The sequence below is a fragment of the Bidens hawaiensis genome, unplaced genomic scaffold (genome assembly GCF_021521415.1).
Source record: "Bidens hawaiensis isolate Kalapana, Puna unplaced genomic scaffold, B.hawaiensis_p1.1 tig00029065_1, whole genome shotgun sequence".
Lineage (NCBI taxonomy): Eukaryota > Viridiplantae > Streptophyta > Magnoliopsida > Asterales > Asteraceae > Bidens > Bidens hawaiensis.
Genome location: NW_027494793.1, coordinates 109,216 through 128,888, shown reverse-complemented (window position 1 = coordinate 128,888; position 19,673 = coordinate 109,216). Strand labels below are relative to the sequence as shown.

The window sequence follows — 19,673 nt, the reverse complement described above, 5'->3', positions numbered from 1 at the left end:
AAAACTTAACATGAAAATCTTTGCTAAAATAAAACAAGTTCATTCAAAAAGTTAAAACAAGTGAAATGGTTTATTCACTCAAAATAGTTTTATTTTATTTATTTATTATTATTAACGGCACTCAAAATAGTTATACGTTTGTGACCTTGTAATCTTTTGCTAAATGGGCTAGATGTTTAATGTTTTTATAATCATTTTTATACTTATATATGAGTTATAATTCATTGATATATGAATAAGGATATTATGCTTTTATCAATTGACATTTTTTTTTCAACACTTCAATAATTATAAGAAGAAAATGTAACGCGTGCAGTTTGCTAAATATGTGACGATAACACACCAAGTCACCAACCAAATGTATCCACCATTAATATTTTCTATAATTTTTATAGAAGTAGTGTAATCATATAAAACTTAGTAACATTTATTTTCTTGTTGTTTAAGGAGATGTTTTATTTTTTTGAACGACGAATTTATGTCAATAAAAAGATGTGTGTTAACGCACAACATCCTGTTTAATATCTTATTACACGAATATATGAATTTTATTTTGGGGTTAATTTGCATATAAGTTGAATGAAAATTAAAATATGTTTTTTAACACAATTAAATTTTAAGAGAGTGGTGTGAAAATATCATAGCATGATGCCAAACAAATCAACTGTTGCACAAATAACTTTCAAATAGACATTCAAATATGCAGTTGACACTTGACCCAACAAGAGTGATCGATGCATTAAACATTTAATCGTACTAACATAACTTTTCACCAAACATATATATATTAATAATAAAATAATAATATCATATGTAGTAACTTGTTACCTTAAATTACATAAATTTTAATAAACTATCGTTGTCGTTGTTGAGAAGCGGAATTTTACACTTCAACCATGAAATCTACGTTTATGATACCAACTGCTATAACGATAAAACAAGAAGTGTTGAGTGTCATCAAACAAGGTCTCTCTATGGTGTCGTTTTTTCAAGTAAACCGTATTATTTCTTAATCTCCAAATCACCCACTAATATATGAACAAGAGAGACCAAATAATGAATTTCTTTTTATTATGCATTTTGAATCTATCTAGTCACTCCATCAACGAACTAGGAGATTTATCGACATGAATTGGTAAGCTAACTATCCGAGCCATGCAACCACCAGATTCCAAATACAAATAGCAAACGAACAATGACCCAACAACTGATCCATTGATCCCCTTTCAACAATACACCTAGGGCATAACGAAGAAGGAATATCCATTCCTTTATCTTCCAAATAAATAATATTGATTGCTTATTATATTAAGAATCGGTTATTCTCACACCACATAATCAAACATCATGTGTCGGAGTGCATCTCAGTCTATAAGGGGTCGTATAAACCCTCTACGGATTGTATAGACTAAAAAAGTTGTCATAAAATACATTTGTCAATTATATAGGGGCTATCGACTCGTATAGCTCCTATACAAGCCGTATACACTTGTTAACTCATATGTAACAAATTAGATTTTCTTTTTAAAGTAATAGTATATTTCATTTCAAATAAAATGATCCAATTACGATAAAGAGGCAGGTAAGCGGGCAACAAGCTGCGCCGCCACCCCCTTTTGAATGACAAAACCGATACCGCTGAAAACAAAATTATCGTTCTTTGGCGTCAATGAGTTACTGAAAACAATATTAGATTTTAACAATTCAAATCACGACATTTACGTTAGCCAATAATAATACTAACAATAAAACCGATCAGTGATCCAAACAACAGTAACATTTAAATAATTTATGATATTATTATTATATTATTATACTAATAAAGAAAGCAAATATCATGTGAGTGGGTTTACGTGTGTGTGTGACAAGAACCACCTGTAACTCTGTAACTTTATATATAATGAACTACAGATGATAGATATATAGCAGAAGCAAATATATACATATATCATATGGCCATGGCTCACACATCTCCACCAAATTAAGCTGCTGCTGCCTGCACTGCAGTCAATTTTTGTGGGCCCCACTACATCATTAACTACCCGACCCGAATCCCACCACTACAATAATAATATCTTTCAATTAATTCATTTGTAAGTTAACACAATACACAGATCCGTCATCTATAGGTGTCTTATGTTAATATTTGCTTGTATGTGTTACACATGTAACATTTGATATTAGTTCATTCATATGATGGCTACTTCTTCTTCTTCACTATCTCCTCATCTTCGTACACACCCACCTTTCACTCCTGTAAGTTGTTTGATTCTTTTAGTTTTTGTTAGTTCACACTCGAACAGTCGTTTCGACCAAAAAAGTTATATGTTACTTGGTCAGAACGGCGGTTTGAACAATATTATTACGATGATTGTTTTGATCGTAGGGTAAACTTTTAAAACTATCGGTCAGAACTGTCGTTTGCCCGATATCCGATAACCGACAGTTCGCAAAACACTAAGACGGTCGTTTTGAACATAAAAGTAACACTTTAAAAATATTTGGTTGGTTAAATAATATTTGGAAGGTTATTCTAGTCATTGAGGGTCAAACTTTTAAACTATTGGTTAGAACAACCTTTTTGGGTAATACCCGGATGACCGTTTTGACGGTCATCTAGAAAAACAAACGCAGTTTTGATAAAAAAAAAAAGTCAAAATGAAAATTATTGGTCAGAACGATCATAATATTCTGACGGTCCGATCACTGAAGTTCAAATTTTGAATAATACCGGTGTGAATGGTAGTTTGGCAAATATCCAGATGGCCGTTCTGATCATAGACAGTCAAAGTTTAAAATTCTTTTGTAATAAAAATATCGTTTGACCTCTATCCAGACGACCATTTGAAAAGATCTGAGATTAGATGGGATAAGATGTCAGACGGTGTGTGTATATAGTTGGCCGCAACGCGACTCGTGATAATGATTTTCAAGTTCATGTTTTCAGATTCAAGAATGTGAAAGAGAAGGAAAAGAAGAAGATGAATCATGTGAACAAAACAGTGTAAAAGCTACACCAAGTGATTACTCCGAAACCAGCAAAGAATCATATTATGTTCATCAACCGACTCCTCTCCACCAAAACTCCAAATCCACCGGCAAACCATCGAAAAAGAGATCCGATTCACGCGATTTGGACGGCCGAGGCGTGTCATGTAACAAATGCCGACCGAGTGTCCGAGAAAAATTCTCGGTCGTTATTCCACTCGACACCTCAACCGTCGGCCGTCACTCTAACGCTAGCCCGAACGGGCTATTCAAATCAATCTTTTCATCTCTCGTGAAAAAAAGCCCGAGATCCACGTCATCAGCCTCGGATACCGAGGGACCCGGGTTTACGCCGGTACAGTTAATCTCTTAAGTGTGTGTAAATAATGGTGTAAATAATGATATTGTAGTATAATATACATAATAGTATTATACGTGACGCATATTTACATAATACTACCTCTAACAAGAGTCTACTAATTACATTGTCTAATAGGTCCCCGGAAAGGAGGACCAATGGAAGGCCGCGGTAGCGGAACTTTCTCATAAACTCATCCAAGCTACCAAGAAGCGCGACGAAGCGATTCTAGAAGCGTCTAAATTAAAATTCTCGATGGCCGAACTCGAAAAGAAGCTCAACAAGCTAGAAGTGTATTGTCATAACCTAAAGTCTGGACTCGATGATTGTGCGAATAAAACTGGCACAAAACACGAACCGATCAAGATTGGGAACCATGATCGAGTGATCGAGCATTTCTTGGTCTCGGTATCAGAGTCCCGATCGTCAATGAGGCATCTTAGTCGGTCGTTAACCGTTCAACTCCCGCAAATAGATGGTGGGAAGCTATACGCCCGCATACAATTACTCCTCCAACCGTATGAACTCAAAATATCCGCATCAACAAACCCGAGAGTTATTGTTATGTATCTCGAAGCTCTTTTAAACCAGGCGTTTTTCGAAGATTATGAATCGGTCGGGTTTCAAAAATCTGGGTCGAATCGGACCCTAAACCCGATCCAAAAGTGTGAGGAGAATTTCAAATGTTTTATGAGATTAAAAGAGTTAAGTTGGGAGGAGGTTTTAAACAAAGGGACTAAACAGTTTAGTGAGGAGTTTAGTAAGTTTTGTGACCGAAAGATGAGTGAAGTTGTTAGTATGTTGGGGTGGACCCGGGCTTGGCCCGAACCGCTTTTGCAAGCCTTTTTTGGTGCGTCTAAAGCGGTCTGGTTGGTTCACCTTTTGGCTAATTCGGTTCATCCGGGACTACCTATTTTTAGAGTGGATAAAGGGGTTCGGTTCGATTCGGTTTACATGGAGGATATGGGTGGGGACAAGGTGAAGAAGTTTATGTCGCCTACGGTTCGAGTCATGGTTGAGCCCGGGTTTTATATATATGGGAATGTGGTTAAGTGCAAGGTCATAAGCAAGTACCATAACAACAATGTTTATTCAAGTGAAAAAACTTTATGAACATGATCAATTTGTTGTATGTTTGAATATTGATTGGAATAGTGATTATGGTTTGCCTTTTAGGGTTTATTGGGTCAACTAAAAAGTTATTTTGTTTTTTTTATTTGGTTTTTGTGTTGCATAGTGAAAAGGGTGTATGTTCCTTGTTGGATTTTGTCTTGCACATTTGTTTTTGTTGATGATGAGTTTAGGTGGCCTTTAACTAGGAGAGAATAAGCTATAAAGCGCTTTAATATGGAATCCAAAATAGAGTGATATGATTATGGTTTTTCTACTGGACTTTTTGAGAAGTTTGACTTGGTTTATTTTGATTCATTGATTCTTTTCTTTTGTAGTAAAATTGTACATTGTTTAAAGAAAGATCCCTTTTTCTTATCATAGAAATAAAACATAATGACAAGTATGGTACTTGTGTCCATTCCAGAATGTTGGTTTTTTTACTTTTAATTTGAACACATGGTAGAAATCACACCAATATTATTTAAATTTTAAACAATGGTTTTAAATATGTTTACCAAGAGGTTAAAGACATGTTTAAAATGTTGTTCTCTTTTGTATAAACTAGCAAGATAGAAGTCGCGCGTTGTTGCGGCATGCGGGTGTAAAACATTTCGGTTGATGCAGTCGCTATAATAAAACAAAGAGAAAAGTAAAAGATATAGCCGTAATATAACCAAAGTGCAAAAGGTATGGAAGCATGTTTGATTCGTCGTTAATTTGACAGGAATTTGGTGCATCGTAACTCACTATAGTAAATGAAAACCAAAATGGAAAAAGAAAGTCGCGTTAAGAATTTTTAAGTTAAAGAACGTTGGTAATCAAAGAAATATCAAATTAAGTTATATTTAAATATGTTAAAAACGTATATTATTTAAAACATAAGAGTAAATTTGAAATTTAAAAACCAAATAATATTAGTGCAACTCATGTGAACCCCTCATGTTTAGCCACATGGACCAATGAAAATGTTACGAACCTCGTTCGTTAATCAAATCAAATGGCCAAAGAAAATAGACGGAAATCCAGATTAGAAAATAGATAGAGACTTAGACTAATTTTTCATAATTTCATTCATAATCCTAACACATAAGAACTAGTGTTTTATATAGCCAAAATACATAACCGACCCACTACTTAATAACTATCACCACTACTCCACTAAGTAACACAAATAAATAAAATATAATAAACATGACATGCATGTATTTAAAGTAGGCACATAACAATCCACCCGGCTTGAATAATCCTTGTTCTCAAGGATGCAATCGAAAGATTATTGGTGATAGCATGGACGTAAATTATAGGCCACGGCGGACGCCACTCGGTTCGCCCAACAACATTTGGCGAATTATTAACAACGTGCCAAGGGGGGTGCAACTCGCGTTTTCTGATTACCCTTTCGGTTGTCTCCTTTGAGATCACAGAATTCACATCTTGGTGCAATAGGGACATGTTGATGGTGATATCTGCTATTTTTGTTGGTGGCTTCCTAAGCCAAGTACTTTCTGCCAAAACGAAAGATGATGGTGCGTGCTTTGGTGGTGGGGAGGTTGTAGGCTGGCTTGGTATGGTTTGGGTCACAAACAAACAAGTTGAAAGTGCTTGTTTCGGGATGGTTTTGAGTGCGGGTGGTGTGGCAACTTTCATGGTCGGTGGTGGTTGTGGCAGTGAGGCGGTAGTGGCCGGTGTTGGTGTTGTGGGCGCGGAAGCGGAAACTGGTGGTGGCGGTATATGGGTGTGGCGGGCTTCGAACACGGGTCGGGTTGATCGGAGCTCGGCGAAGACAGTTTCAAACCGGGACTCGAGTCGCGCAAAGGATTCTCTCCATTGACGAAACTCGGGCGTGGATAGTGTTTGAGCAGCCATAACTCCGGGGGGATCACGACAGCTTTGATACCACTGTTACGAACCTCGTTCGTTAATCAAATGGCCAAAGAAAATAGACGGAAATCCATATTAGAAAATAGATAGAGACTTAGACTAATTTTTCATAATTTCATTCATAATCCTAACACATAAGAACTAGTGTTTTATATAACCAAAATACATAACCGACCCACAACTCAACTACTCAATAACTATCACCACTACTCCACTAAGTAACACAAATAAATAAAATATAATAAACATGACATGCATGTATTTAAAGTAGGCACATAATAGGAAACTTGTCATTGTTTTTTTAAACAACGTTAGGAACCATCTCAATATCCGTTCTGAGACGGACTGTCAACCGTTTAAACTGATGTTGATGCTCCAAGTCTGACTCTTATATGAAAGTTATCGAGAAAACCCCATTGAGTCATGTTTCGAACCTGAGACTATAAGATCCCAACCATTAACATCATCACCCACATATCATTGGACCAGAAGACCAACAACATAATCTTGTCACGGTTCACGCAAAACTCCTCAATGTTATATAGAGTAAACCTGACTTTGGTATTCAATCTTAAGAACTAACACATGTGTTTTCCCTTAAAACACTTTGCTTGAGGTTGTTGAGAAATGTGTTTGGTCAAACCCGAAAAACACTTAACAATAGTGTCTTTTTCCCAATTAAGGTTGAGTTTTTCTTCATGTCAAAAACATATCATTGGGTAGGATGGGTTTGAAGTTTGAAAGACAAGTAGACATATACAATAGACAAAATCCTTTATTGGAATCTTGTTAATGTGTGTATTGGATAAGATAGAGGACTAGGAATATATATCATGGACATGTGCTTCGATATTTGTCCACCTTTGTATCTTATTTGATTGTATTTTTGTACATTTGCTACAAAACTTTTGTTTTATTTAGTGGTTTAGTAAGATATACACTTGAATTTAAACTATATATATATATATATATTTTTGGGAAATTATAATAATAAGTTTTTCTAGTGGGGTCTGGTAGAGAAAGACGTGTCAAGCCCATTGGGAACAACCCTGCTGTTTAAAGGACCCAAAGGCTTTGTTAAAGAACGTGACTTTCGGTTTCAAACTTTATTGTCAACTATTAGGATATTAGTTCTTCCATGTGTGATGAAATATATATGTTTGATAAGCTGTTAAATACATATATGCATATATACAAAGGTTTAATCAAAATTCGTGTCATAAAATTTGTAATTTTTTATTAACAAAATAGGCGCAACGTAAGTTAATATCTGATGGACAACATATTCCAGAGATAGAGGACTCATTTATACCATAACGTAAAGCATCAAGCATTCAATTGTGTTGCGTTAGATGTATTTCTATAACATATTCTCGAGTTGTTTAAATTTGTTGCAACAACTCTCTTTAAGCAACAACCCGGACCGTTGGATTTGGCATAGCGAACCTTCCGGAATTTTCTCGGTATCCTCCATGAAAAAGATTTTAACAAATAACTCAAATTTGGGTGTTTCGATTATTTTTAAATGGAATAGTCGGGTCCCTAAAAAAGTAAACATTCATGCTTGGAAGACGGAAATGGAGAGACTATCGACCCTTGTGGCTTTATCCAAAAGAACATTGAGGTAGGTTCGGTGACTTGTAGATTATGTGGAGAATACTAATAAACGAGTGATCATCTCCTCACTTCTTGTTATTTTGCCACATTAGTTTGGCAATTTGTTAGCAACTCGTGTCACATTCCTCCCATCTATGTTTTTTTGATGCATGGCATGCTTCATTATTATGAAACTATTAATTTGGGGACTCGGAATAACAAGGTTTTATACGGGATCATTCTGACAACATGTTGGTACATTTGGAAGACTAGAAACGATGTCATCTTCTCAAATAAGACGGCTTGTTTCGCCAAATTTGTGGAAGACATTAAATCGTTGGGATTTCCTTGGATAAAAAATCGTTCGTCTTTCAAAAATTTGTTGTGGAAATATTGGTGTAATTTTATGTTGTAATCTTGTTTTCTTTTGTCCAGTTTCTAGCTTCTTACTAGTTGTGTTAATGAAATATGCCGTTCCAAAAAAAAATATGTATTTTTATAATGATTTTTATTTCCTAAGAAAGTAATAACTTGACCTACAAACGATTAAAGATTACTTAAAAGATTACATATCCTAGGGTTGACCCGACACAATGTAAAATGTACATAGGGTTGACTTGACACGAGTAGTGTTTCATGAGAAAATAACAAAGAATCAAAGATGATGGAAAACATGTAGTTCACTACCTCGTTTATCACCTTTTTATGGCAAGGAATGAAAATAAGTAATGGAATATCTTTGTGTTGTAGAATAGTCATTACGGTTACGGGCATAAAAACAAAATGTGTTAAAACGTTTTTCAGTTTTAGATGATAAAGTATGGTTGTTTTTTTCTTGTTAGCTTGGTCACTTAACTAGTTAATTTAATGTTTACTTTGTACTCTGACTATGTATAAAAAGTGTCTTTATCTATACTATATATAAGTCCTTATCTATACTATATATAATGCACCATCCATGGGCAAAGTAAGACACTTAACTTTAAGTAATTTACAAATTTTTAAACACATAGTACAATCTTAAATAAGGGTATAGTAGACATTTTAACACTAAATTCAACTTTTCTTTCATATTTCTTCAAATTATTTACAACCATGCCCCTCAGCTTTAATCAACATTTGGAAATTTAAAAAATAGTTACAACTTTGATCCCCCATCTTTTAACTATATATTATTTATAATTTCACTTTTAACCCAAATACCCCCACGATTTTTAAACGGTCATAACTTTTTCATAAGTTAATATTTTTTTAAAAATATTGCACCATAAAAACGAGCATTTAATTCTCTTAAATTTGAGTATGATATTGTCATAGTTTGTTTCAGTTAAAAAAATAACATCTTACGTATAGACGTTTGTGGTCCGGTTTTGATGGTTTTAACTAAGCCGCGAGCCAAGCCGTTTTTTGTCATAGAAAACTGAAACCAAACCGTTGAAAATTAAAACTTAACAAAAACAAACCATTAACAATGGTTAGATTTCAGTTTCATTTGTATTTCGCTACTAAATTGAGTTTAAAATAAGAATTCTTAATCCACGGTTTCAAATGGAACGATGAGCACCCAAAAATCTCTTACATAATTATTAAGGCTTGTATTTCCCGCTGCATCGCGCGGGCACCCATATAGTAGAAGTATAATATGTTTCATGCACTGGATGTTAAACCAAAGCACTCTTATGTATCCAGTATCCGCACTGGTTATTTCAGTTTTTTATATATTTAACAAAAAAAAGGTTGCGGGTTATAAACTTCAACCACAAATAAAAATAAATTACGGATTGCTTGTTGTTTAATTTGAAAGTCTTGTTGAGTTTGACATATGACATAAGGAACTTACTACACTACTTAAGCATATTATAATATCTGAAATAAACTACACGAGGAAGGCTAAAGTTCCCACAAAATTTATAAAATGCACGACATAGCTATCATGTTTCAATTACTATATGTCACGATGCACAATATAACAACCTAACTTACTCTACGGCTTGTCAACTTACTCTACGACTGCATGGTTATACCCTTTGTTATATCAATATGAACAATTATGATCAATTAACCTAGTTAATCACACATAAGTTAGAATATGATGCAAAACATAAGACCGTCTGATAAGATAAATTTATTTTGTAACCACCATTTACAAATACATGTTGCATTGTTACGTGTATCACCGTTTGGAAAATCCCATAATATTTTTTTTGTAATTTCTCTTATACTTCCTTACTATTATTATATACTCATATGCTTACAGTAAAGGCCTTTCTTAGAATTTAAACAAAATGTTATAACTATTAATTGAGTAGCCCAAGTTTTTCTTTAAGACCCTTCTTATGGCACTATAAAGTATAAACTAGTTACAGAGTCTTTACCTTTTATTTTTTTAAGAAAAACATGTTAATCATGACTTAGTTCCTGAAAGAGATGAATAATCATCTCTCTTAAGTTGGACCAAAACTTACTTTAAAAATGAAATAACGGGCTTAAGAAATAACTCAATAAGTGTGGCCGTGTGGGCTTTTTGTGTGTTTAAGGGTGGGCCTGGAAAGAGGTGAGGGCAATTGGGCAAGTCACAAGTTGGCAACTTATTTGCCCGTTTTCGCTATTGCCTTGCTTATTTTATTTTTTTCTTTCTTTTTTCAAAGTTTAATAATCACAATACAAGTATACAACCCCTAAAAATCTGTTTATTTTTTGCGGTCAATGTATGATTACTTGATTAGGCATCAGTTAATACTATTTCCACAATGGTAATCATATATGAAAAATAGAGTAATAATTGATACTTTACACGTCTTTAACACTTCAACAAAACCACAACCCTAGTTGAATGGTTGTGTTTCTCATATTCTCACACATCGTTAAACATGACTCGACTCGGCTCATTTACATTCCTTACTAAGACGCATGCAGAGGAGGCTCGGAGGGTGTGCGAGCCGCACCATCGGCCGGAGCACAAGCTTTTTATACACATCACATATACATATATTTTTGGGTGTTAAAAATAAGTTTATTTGCAATCGTTAATGAGATAATTAAATGCTCAGAATGGTTTCCGCTTATAATAAATCGGTCGATAAAAGTTTTACCCATGTACATTAACGAATAAAAAATATTTCGTTAAATCTACGGCCATTTTTATTTTGGCTAGACCGAGGTATTTAAATTCTCAGAGACGGACATGGGCGCATGGTTGTAAAATTTGCACATGAGCACCGGTTAATCTTCGATTAATCCCTAGTTGGAACCCACCGAGTGGCTGATTAATCACTATTTGGTCAAAACTGGTTAAAATTGAAAATTTTATATATAATATATAAAGTTTGGTATATATGTATATTTGAAAATTTTCATATAATTTCCAATTCGATTGATCTCTATTAATCCTGATTAATTGTTAGTCTCTACCTCACCGCCCGACTAGCGTCTAGGTATAACTTCTAAAAGAGAAGGGCATATTGGTCATTTTAGCAAGAAACCACTAACGCCGTCAACACCTTCTAAACCACCAGACCCGACCCGATACGCCCTTCTTCGTACAACCCCGTCAAATAAACTTCCAAACACGGGTCGGGTCACAATCAACCAAGTCAACCCATTTTCACTCAAACCTCTTCCATTTATCAATCCAACACACACTCTCTCTCTCTCTCTTCCTTTAAACCACCGTGGAACTAACTAATTTCTCCGATCTGTGGTTTCCGTTCAACTTCCGGTCATTTTATTCCGATCCGTTGAATTAACTAACTATGTTGATGTCAGATTCCGATACGTCTTCTCAAGGAGGCAGCGAGTATAAGAATCTCAGGCAAATTACTCGTGATCGTGAGTTCCTTTACCTATTTGTTTGATATATTTGCTTATAATTATGTATTTGTGTATATTAAGTTGATATGCGTTTGTGATTAGGTTTATTAAGTTGTAGTATAGCTGTAGTGTGAATTGATTAGGTATGGAACTTATGAAGCTGTGTTATTGAGTTTAATTTCACTTATCAAACGGTATAGATTAGTGCTTATGCTTATGCTTATGCTGCTTGAGACTTATTAATTAAGGATATCGTTTGCAAACCTAATTAACTATTAGCTATTCGAATCAGTTATGTTGATTTCTGTTTGTGATTAGGTTTATTAAGTCGTAGTATAGCTGTAGTACTAGTGTGTGCATATTATGAAGTTGTGTTTATGAGTTTAATTTCACTTACCGAATGATATAGGATAGTGCTTATGCTGCTTAAGACTTGAAAATTAAGGATATCGTTTGCAAACCTAATTAACTATTAGCTATTCGAATCAATTATGCTGATTTCTGTTTGTGATTAGGTTTATTAAGTCGTAGTATAGCTGTAGTGTGTGCATATAATGAAGTTTTGTTTATGAGTTTTATTTCACTTACCAAAGTGCTTATGCTGCTTAAGACTTGATAATTGAGGATATCGTTTGTAAGCCTAATGGTAGAAGAAAGTCTGTATTGCTAGACATGTAATTAGCTATTCGAATCAACTATGTTGATGTCGGATTCAGATATGTCTTCTCAAGGAGGCATAGAGTATAAGAATCTGTGGCTAATTACTCGTGATTGTGAGTTCCTTTACCTATTTGTTTGATACAAACAAAGGCCAGGAAACTGATTAAAGGGGAACATAACATGCAATAGACACATTGAAACTTAAATGGTCAATCATATGACCTTAGGCATCCACAAGTTTCTCTAATCAAAAGGTTTTTTTGTCAAATCAAGGCTACACATATTGTTTGCAACATAAACTGCATTGATCCTTGTTAGAGAAGCTACAAATCTGCTAAGATGTTTTATTCTATAGTATGACTTGGTTAGCAACCCTTCATGTTAGCATATAGGCATTAACCAAATGAGTGAAATCTGTCACATCTCTCAAGTCTTTTAACAGGGAGAATAGTCTTCAACAATGCCAAAAGTAAATATCATCATCATCGTACTCAGTAAATTCCGCCAATAGCAAAGCTATGGCAGGGTCTGAGGAGGGTAAGATGTAGACAACCTTACCTCTACCCACTAGGAATAGAGAGGCTGCTTACGGTAAAAAGTAAAATGGATAAATAAATAAATCAGCAATGCTTAAAAGCCATGTGATATATGCAGTTTATGTTGCAAACAATATGTGTAGCCTTGATTTGACAAAAAAACCTTTTGACTAGAGAAACTTGTGGATGCCTTCTACTGCATGTTATGTTCCCCTTGAATCAGTTTCCTGGCCTTTGTATGTATCTCATGCCCTTCAGGTATTGGTACATATAGAGAAATCAAACTATTGAAGAGAAGAATAAGTCATCTTTAAGTTGATCTGAATTAAATTATTATCTGAGTAGCTAGCTATACATATTCCAAGAGAGACTATATTACCACTGGTAGCTCAATGTGATTATCTAAAACAGAAAAGCAAATAACTTTGAGACGTCTAAAAGGTTTATGCTACATGTCCAAGAAAGCACTTCTGGGATCCCAACTTCTTATGAACAACTACCCTTTTGCATGCATTTATTATCACTCTTTATGTATGTTTAGGTTCTAAATACTGTATATATCTGTTCTATGCTTCATTTAAGTTGTAGATACTAGATAAAGCTATAACTACTTTCTAAACAATAATCTCATCTACATTCCATTTTTCATCAACGTAAGATTGCACTTGTATGATATGAGAAATGGGATAATACAGAATGATATCTTACCAATCGAATCCTTATGCACAGAAAAGAAAAGGAACAATGTCATGAATACTCTTGGTCAGTGCTATTGACTGTTAATATATTTTACTCAAGTCTTCAGTCTTGATCTATCTCATTAATGTTTTCCCTCATCTGTTTTCTGGTGAAGTAGCCGGGATTGAATTAATTGTAAGAAGTTTTTAGGTCTGTATGTCATTAATTGGTTTTGAAACTCAACGGTCAGAGTCATTAGCTTTGTTTGATATCAGGACCAGTTAGTTACTTATATATTGGTTATGTGTAGTCTTATTTCAAGACTATGTCGGTTGACCGAGTAATTATTTACTGAATGCAGGATTATTGTATGAAATGCTTAGGTCGGCCAAAAGACCGGATTCAAAATCAAATTGGAAGGTATGCAACTTGTAGTCGTGATTTTATTAATCTGAAAATTCATGTTTATATGCTATGATTGGTATTTAAAATTTCGAATATTCAGTTATTCATTACTTGTAAACATGGGGAAAATTATCATGATCGCACTTTGATTATAAATGAAGTTGGTTAAACGAGATGAGGTTATGCCTCATGATATTTCTCAGTTTCTTGTTGAAGTATTACTGTATTAGTTTTTCATCTTATTACAAATTTGCTCGTATTTTTTTCCTTTAAAATTTCACTCACTGACACTTTTGATTAGGTATTGATCATGGATAAAGTGACTGTAAAAATTATGTCATGCTCATGCAAAATGGCGGATATCACAGATGAAGGAGTTTCATGTAAGGCGTGTCTCAGAAAGTTTGAATTATTTATTCTTAATCTTTACTATAATTGCATTATTTACTTTCACATGGTTTTTTTAATGCTTGACTGATTGCAACCACTTCATTTCCCATACTATTTGGCTTTAACTTTTAACATTCTCAGCAATCTTTTCGATTTCTTATAACCATCCCAAAAGCTTAAACCTATCTTTTTTTATAAAAAAGCTTACATCTTTATCAATAAATCTGAAGTTACATTTTATGTAAATGACAATTACAACACTATAATTGCCCATCATTATTGACTATGGTCAAATCATAATAAGTAATGGTTTATGTTTTACTTTTGTAGTGGTGGAAGATATAAACAAGAGAAGACAGCCACTGCCCACTATGGATGCAGTGTACTACATACAGCCGACGAAAGAGAAGTAATTTAAATTCCTTTACTTAATACTTTTCCCTGTTTTTCTTTCTTTCCATACTCTTTAACCAACAACATATAATTTTAAGTTTTAGATTTGTAATACGTAACTTGTATATTGAAATGCAGCGTTCGTATGCTGCTATCTGACATGGCTGGAAGGACACCTCTTTATAGAGAGTATGTGAAATATCATAGGCCTTCTTTCACGTTTCGTTTTTTGCATCTCATCATGAAAATATGATGTTTAAATCTTTGTGTGGTTCCTTGATATTTGTTTTCTTTCTCCTTTCAGTGCCTACGTCTTCTTCAGCTCTTCTGTCCCAAAAGAATTGGTTAATTACATAAAAAAGGAGCAAAGTATAAAATCACGTTTACGTGCTATGAAAGAGGTATAAGCTCATTTTTAATCTTTCTTTTTGTATATATGAGTATATTTCATAGTTGCATACTTGTATTTACTTTAGATGTGAATTTGCAGATGAACTTGGAGTACTTTGCTATTGATAGCCAGGTATCTGATGCTGATATTATTATTGTTATCATTGTTGTTATTATTATTATATTGCTGCTTTGTGGTTTTGACTTTTGACGATAAATTGTTTTTTATGAGACAGTGTTTTATAACTGATAACACAATGGCTTTGGAAGAGCTTTATGGGAATGAGGAAATGACCCGTAAAGGAGACGAGTGCTTAAATATGATGGCCAACCGTATTGCAACCGTGTTTGCTTCATTATTGGTATGTGATTATCCCCTTCTTAATGTTATCAAGGTTAAAGGAATCTAATAATAGATGTGAAACCTATTTCTTTTTCTAATTTTGTATTGCCACTTATTAGGAATTCCCGTTTGTGCGTTACCGTGCTGCCAAATCTCTCGATCCCACCACAATGACCACGATTCGCGATTTGATCCCTACAAAGCTCGCTGCAGCTGTTTGGAATTGTCTTATGAAGTATAAATCTCTCAAAAGTTTCAACTTCCCTCAGACAGAAACGTGCGAGTTGCTCATTCTGGATAGATCGATAGACCCGGTATGTATCTTTAGGCTTGTAATGAACCAAACCAACACGAATGGAGCATGTTCATGTTAGTGTTCGTTCATTTGATTTTAACTAAACAGATGATCAAACATGAACAACTAAAGGAACGAAGTTTTCTTGTTCGTGTTTGCTCGTTAAGAAAATGAACTTGTTCCTGTTTGTTTATGCTCGTTCGTTTACAGGATAAACAAACGGTTCATGAACGTAAATGAGCGAACAAACGGTTCACGAACGTAAATGAGCGAACTTAACTGAACATAGATGAACAAACATAACTGAGCTAAAACGATTAAAAGTAAATGTGAACAAGTGAACAACAATGTGATGGAGTGAAAAAAGTTACTAAAAACTACACTAAATTGTAATGGGCCAAAAAATTTAAAAGAATGAATTAACGAAAGAACTTGAAAAGAAAAGTTAAATAACGGACATAAATGAATCCAAACAACGAACACAAACAAATTTAAATGAACAAACGTAAAAGTTAAATAACGTGTTCATATACGTTTGTTTCACTAAATAAACAAAATGTTTTGTTTTGCTCAAGTTTGTTCGTTTATTAAATAAACAAACATAAACGAACTTCCTGCCTGACGGTTTGTTAAAAGTTTGGTTCATCTACAGGCCTATGTATTTTAACAGGTTATGATTTTCTTACTGTAATATATTGTTTTTAATATTATCTTGTAGATTGCTCCTATCATTCATGAATGGACATATGATGCCATGTGTCATGATTTACTAAATATGGATGGAAATAAATATGTTCACGAGGTTAGTTTATCATTCTGGGCATGGATTGTTCACCAAGTTTTATCTTTTTTATTTTACTACTATATATCAAGTAACTATATTACTTAGGTTGCAAGCAAAACAGGTGGGCTGCCTGAAAAGAAAGAAGTCCTTCTAGAAGATCATGATCCCGTGTGGCTAGAGCTCCGTCATTCACATATAGCAGATGTATGTCCCATTTTTTTATTTTTGTTTGTTATTTTTTTCAAGTTAGGAGCTGATGCTTGCAAATGGGTGATATTCTTGTATTTTCAGGCTAGTGAACGGTTGCATGATAAGATGACAAGCTTTGTGTCAAAAAACAAAGCTGCACAGATGCATGGTTCAAGGTCTGTTTAATGATTGTTATGAAAATTCCTAATACTTATTTAGAAGTTAATTACAACTTTTTATTTTGCATAGAGGCGGTGGTGAGTTGTCAACCCGAGACTTGCAAAAGATGGTTCAAGCATTACCACAATACAGTGAACAAATTGACAAACTATCCCTTCATGTTGATGTAAGTTCGCACCGCATATCACTTTTCCAAATTCCAGTAATACCCTCTATTACCAATATGATTGGAACAGATTGCTGCAAAGATTAATAGCATTATAAGGGAGTCGGGGCTTAAAGAAGTGGGACAACTAGAACAAGACCTTGTATTTGGAGATGCAGGAACTAAAGAAGTCATCAACTTCCTGAGAACAAAGCCGGTGAGTTATAATTTTAAAAAGTTATCTAGTTTAATCAAAACCACACACATCATATGTATGCTCATTATGTTTCGCCTAATGCAGGATGCTCCATGTGAAAGTAAACTGAGATTATTAATGATATATGCAGCAACTCATCCAGATAAATATGACAGTGACAAGCTTGCAAAGTTAATGGAGGTTAGTTTCATACTTATAATTGAATACTAGTTTAATTGTTATTATGAAAAATAGAGAAACCTATGGGAATCTTTTGTGTATGTTTTGCAGTTAGCAAGACTCCCTTCTGATGATATGAATGCTGTATACAATATGAGATTTTTGGAGGGATCATCAGAATCTAAAAAGAGTTCAATCAGTGCTTTTTCTTTAAAGTTTGATGTTCACAAGGTATATGCATAGTTCCATTTAAGCCTGCAAACTGGTAGGGTCGGGCGGGTTCGGGTGACTGGTAAAAACGAGTTTTAACAAAATAAATTTGGATTAAAATGGGCTGTTTCAAAAGTATACCAATTTGGTTCAAGTCAAAACAGGTCAACCCTAAAAACCAGAGAGTTGCACTTTTATATCTGAATGTCATTATTAATCTAGAAAAGGCCTGGGTTAAGAAAAGACCGTGTTGGGCGGGTTTGGGTGACTGGTGGAAACGGGTTCGGAGCAAAAGTATACTAATTTGGTTCAGATCAAGACGGGTTTGACCTGAAAACCGACCCAATAAACCGGAGAAATGCACTTTTATATCTGAATGTCATTTCTTGTTAATTCAGAAAAGGCCTGGGTTAAGAAAAGAGCGTGTTGGTGAAGAATCAACTTGGCAGCTATCACGGTTTTATCCTATGATTGAGGTATGGACTTCTTTTTATTATTCTATAATCTTTTCACTTTAACAGACATAACTAACTAAAGCACACATCACTTGTCAGGAACTTATCGAAAAGCTTAGCAAAAACGAACTACCAAAAAATGATTACCCGTGTATGAATGATCCAAGTCCCACTTTTCATGGGCGATCCCAGTCCGATTCAACAAAAATGGTTGATGTGCCACCCGCTCATTCAATGAGATCAAGACGTCCAGCAACATGGGCCCGGCCCCGAGATTCTGATGACGGATATTCAAGGTCTGTCTTTATTGTTATTATTTTATTAAAATTGTTAGTTTCATATTTCCATTGTTATTTTATTAAGTTGTAAAACTAAAGCTGACCCTTTTGCCCTTTTGTTGCAGTGATTCTGTCTTAAGGCATGCATCCAGTGATTTTAAAAAAATGGGTCGACGTATCTTTGTTTTTATTGTCGGTGGAGCAACCAGATCAGAAGTAAACATTTTCTACTTTTTCTTAAAAAAATTGGCCGTTTTTACACCTAACGTACAAAACCTTAAATTACATCTCATTGCTCTCAGCTGCGGGTGTGTCACAAGTTGACAAATAAGTTGAAGAGAGAAGTTGTTCTAGGTTCTTCCAGTCTTGACGATCCTCCACAATTCATCACGGTCAGTAATCAAGTTCTTAAATTTATAAAGCTCGACAAATAAATTCTTTTTTGCACGTGTGAATCGTTTGTTGGTTAATATACGCTTACCATGAATTTGCAGAAACTTAAGCTGTTGACTGCCAACGAACTCTCATTGGATGATCTTGAAATATAGGGATGCATTTGTCGTTATTGCGTGGTTTTCGGTTTGTAATCATTAATTCAAGTCTCTTATCTCTATTTGACAACTGATGTAATATTTATATCTCGAACATCTTAAAACTTCAGGTTTTGCTTCTAACATTGTCCCCCCCCCCCTCGGCTTTAGCAGGTGTGTTTACAGTTTAAAAGATGATTGGATGTGAATAATTGGTTGACCGTAACTTGTATTTGTATCGTTAATATTCATTCCGTTTATCATTTGCCTGATAGAAACTCAGCTCGATGTCAATTCGAGGCTTCGAGCTCATGTGGCTGACATTATTTCAGTTTTGCTTCATAAAACTTCATATTGATTTGATCTAGTTAATAGATGGCTAAAAAAGAAAGGGTAAAAATGGTGGAACATATGCTTTTGAAAATAGGAGTGATCACTTTTAGATGACTAGATTCCATCCTTTATGACTAAAGCTACATAAATAGTTTAGCATCTTTTTATTTCTAACTTATGTCTTATGGATTTATTATCTCCATACAAATCTACAAATTTCTTGTGCAATCTTTTGATAGTTATTTTTCAGTTTCATATAAGTTTATTAAACTCATCAAGAGTCGAAGTCGTGCCTATGAAAACCGTAATATTATAAGTGACTATATATGGTTTTTGTATAATAAGAACGCAGAGTGG

The 19,673-nt window shown here is 34.3% G+C and overlaps 2 protein-coding genes across 2 annotated transcripts; both read left to right on the top strand.

Annotated features, from left to right (window-relative positions):
* The first annotated feature begins 2,009 nt into the window (after positions 1-2,009).
* On the top strand, positions 2,010-4,519 carry LOC143578222 (IRK-interacting protein-like). The gene is made up of 3 exons (XM_077061875.1): positions 2,010-2,256; positions 2,948-3,343; positions 3,485-4,519. The coding sequence occupies exons 1-3, from the start codon at positions 2,194-2,196 to the stop codon at positions 4,457-4,459; spliced, it is 1,434 nt and encodes a 477-aa protein (XP_076917990.1). The 5' UTR covers positions 2,010-2,193; the 3' UTR covers positions 4,460-4,519.
* A 6,962-nt stretch (positions 4,520-11,481) lies between these two features.
* LOC143578221 (SNARE-interacting protein KEULE-like) lies at positions 11,482-19,127 on the top strand. The gene is made up of 21 exons (XM_077061874.1): positions 11,482-11,764; positions 13,982-14,040; positions 14,327-14,408; positions 14,746-14,824; positions 14,947-14,997; positions 15,113-15,209; positions 15,299-15,331; positions 15,435-15,560; positions 15,661-15,855; positions 16,555-16,638; positions 16,726-16,824; positions 16,912-16,985; positions 17,059-17,155; positions 17,226-17,351; positions 17,436-17,531; positions 17,622-17,741; positions 18,119-18,196; positions 18,275-18,471; positions 18,579-18,669; positions 18,756-18,845; positions 18,948-19,127. The coding sequence occupies exons 1-21, from the start codon at positions 11,689-11,691 to the stop codon at positions 18,999-19,001; spliced, it is 2,004 nt and encodes a 667-aa protein (XP_076917989.1). The 5' UTR covers positions 11,482-11,688; the 3' UTR covers positions 19,002-19,127.
* Positions 19,128-19,673: the final 546 nt, after the last annotated feature.

What these genes read in the sequence shown, in the direction of transcription:
- LOC143578221 (XM_077061874.1), top strand. Translation starts at nt 11,689, where the DNA reads ATGTTGATGTCAGATTCCGATACGTCTTCTCAAGGAGGCAGCGAGTAT. An exon ending in GTGGAGCAACCAGATCAGAA is followed by an intron (nt 18,670 to 18,755) that starts GTAAACATTTTC and finishes CATTGCTCTCAG; the next exon opens with CTGCGGGTGTGTCACAAGTT. An exon ending in ATCCTCCACAATTCATCACG is followed by an intron (nt 18,846 to 18,947) that starts GTCAGTAATCAA and finishes ATGAATTTGCAG; the next exon opens with AAACTTAAGCTGTTGACTGC.
- LOC143578222 (XM_077061875.1), top strand. Translation starts at nt 2,194, where the DNA reads ATGATGGCTACTTCTTCTTCTTCACTATCTCCTCATCTTCGTACACAC. An exon ending in CACACCCACCTTTCACTCCT is followed by an intron (nt 2,257 to 2,947) that starts GTAAGTTGTTTG and finishes TCATGTTTTCAG; the next exon opens with ATTCAAGAATGTGAAAGAGA. An exon ending in AGGGACCCGGGTTTACGCCG is followed by an intron (nt 3,344 to 3,484) that starts GTACAGTTAATC and finishes ATTGTCTAATAG; the next exon opens with GTCCCCGGAAAGGAGGACCA.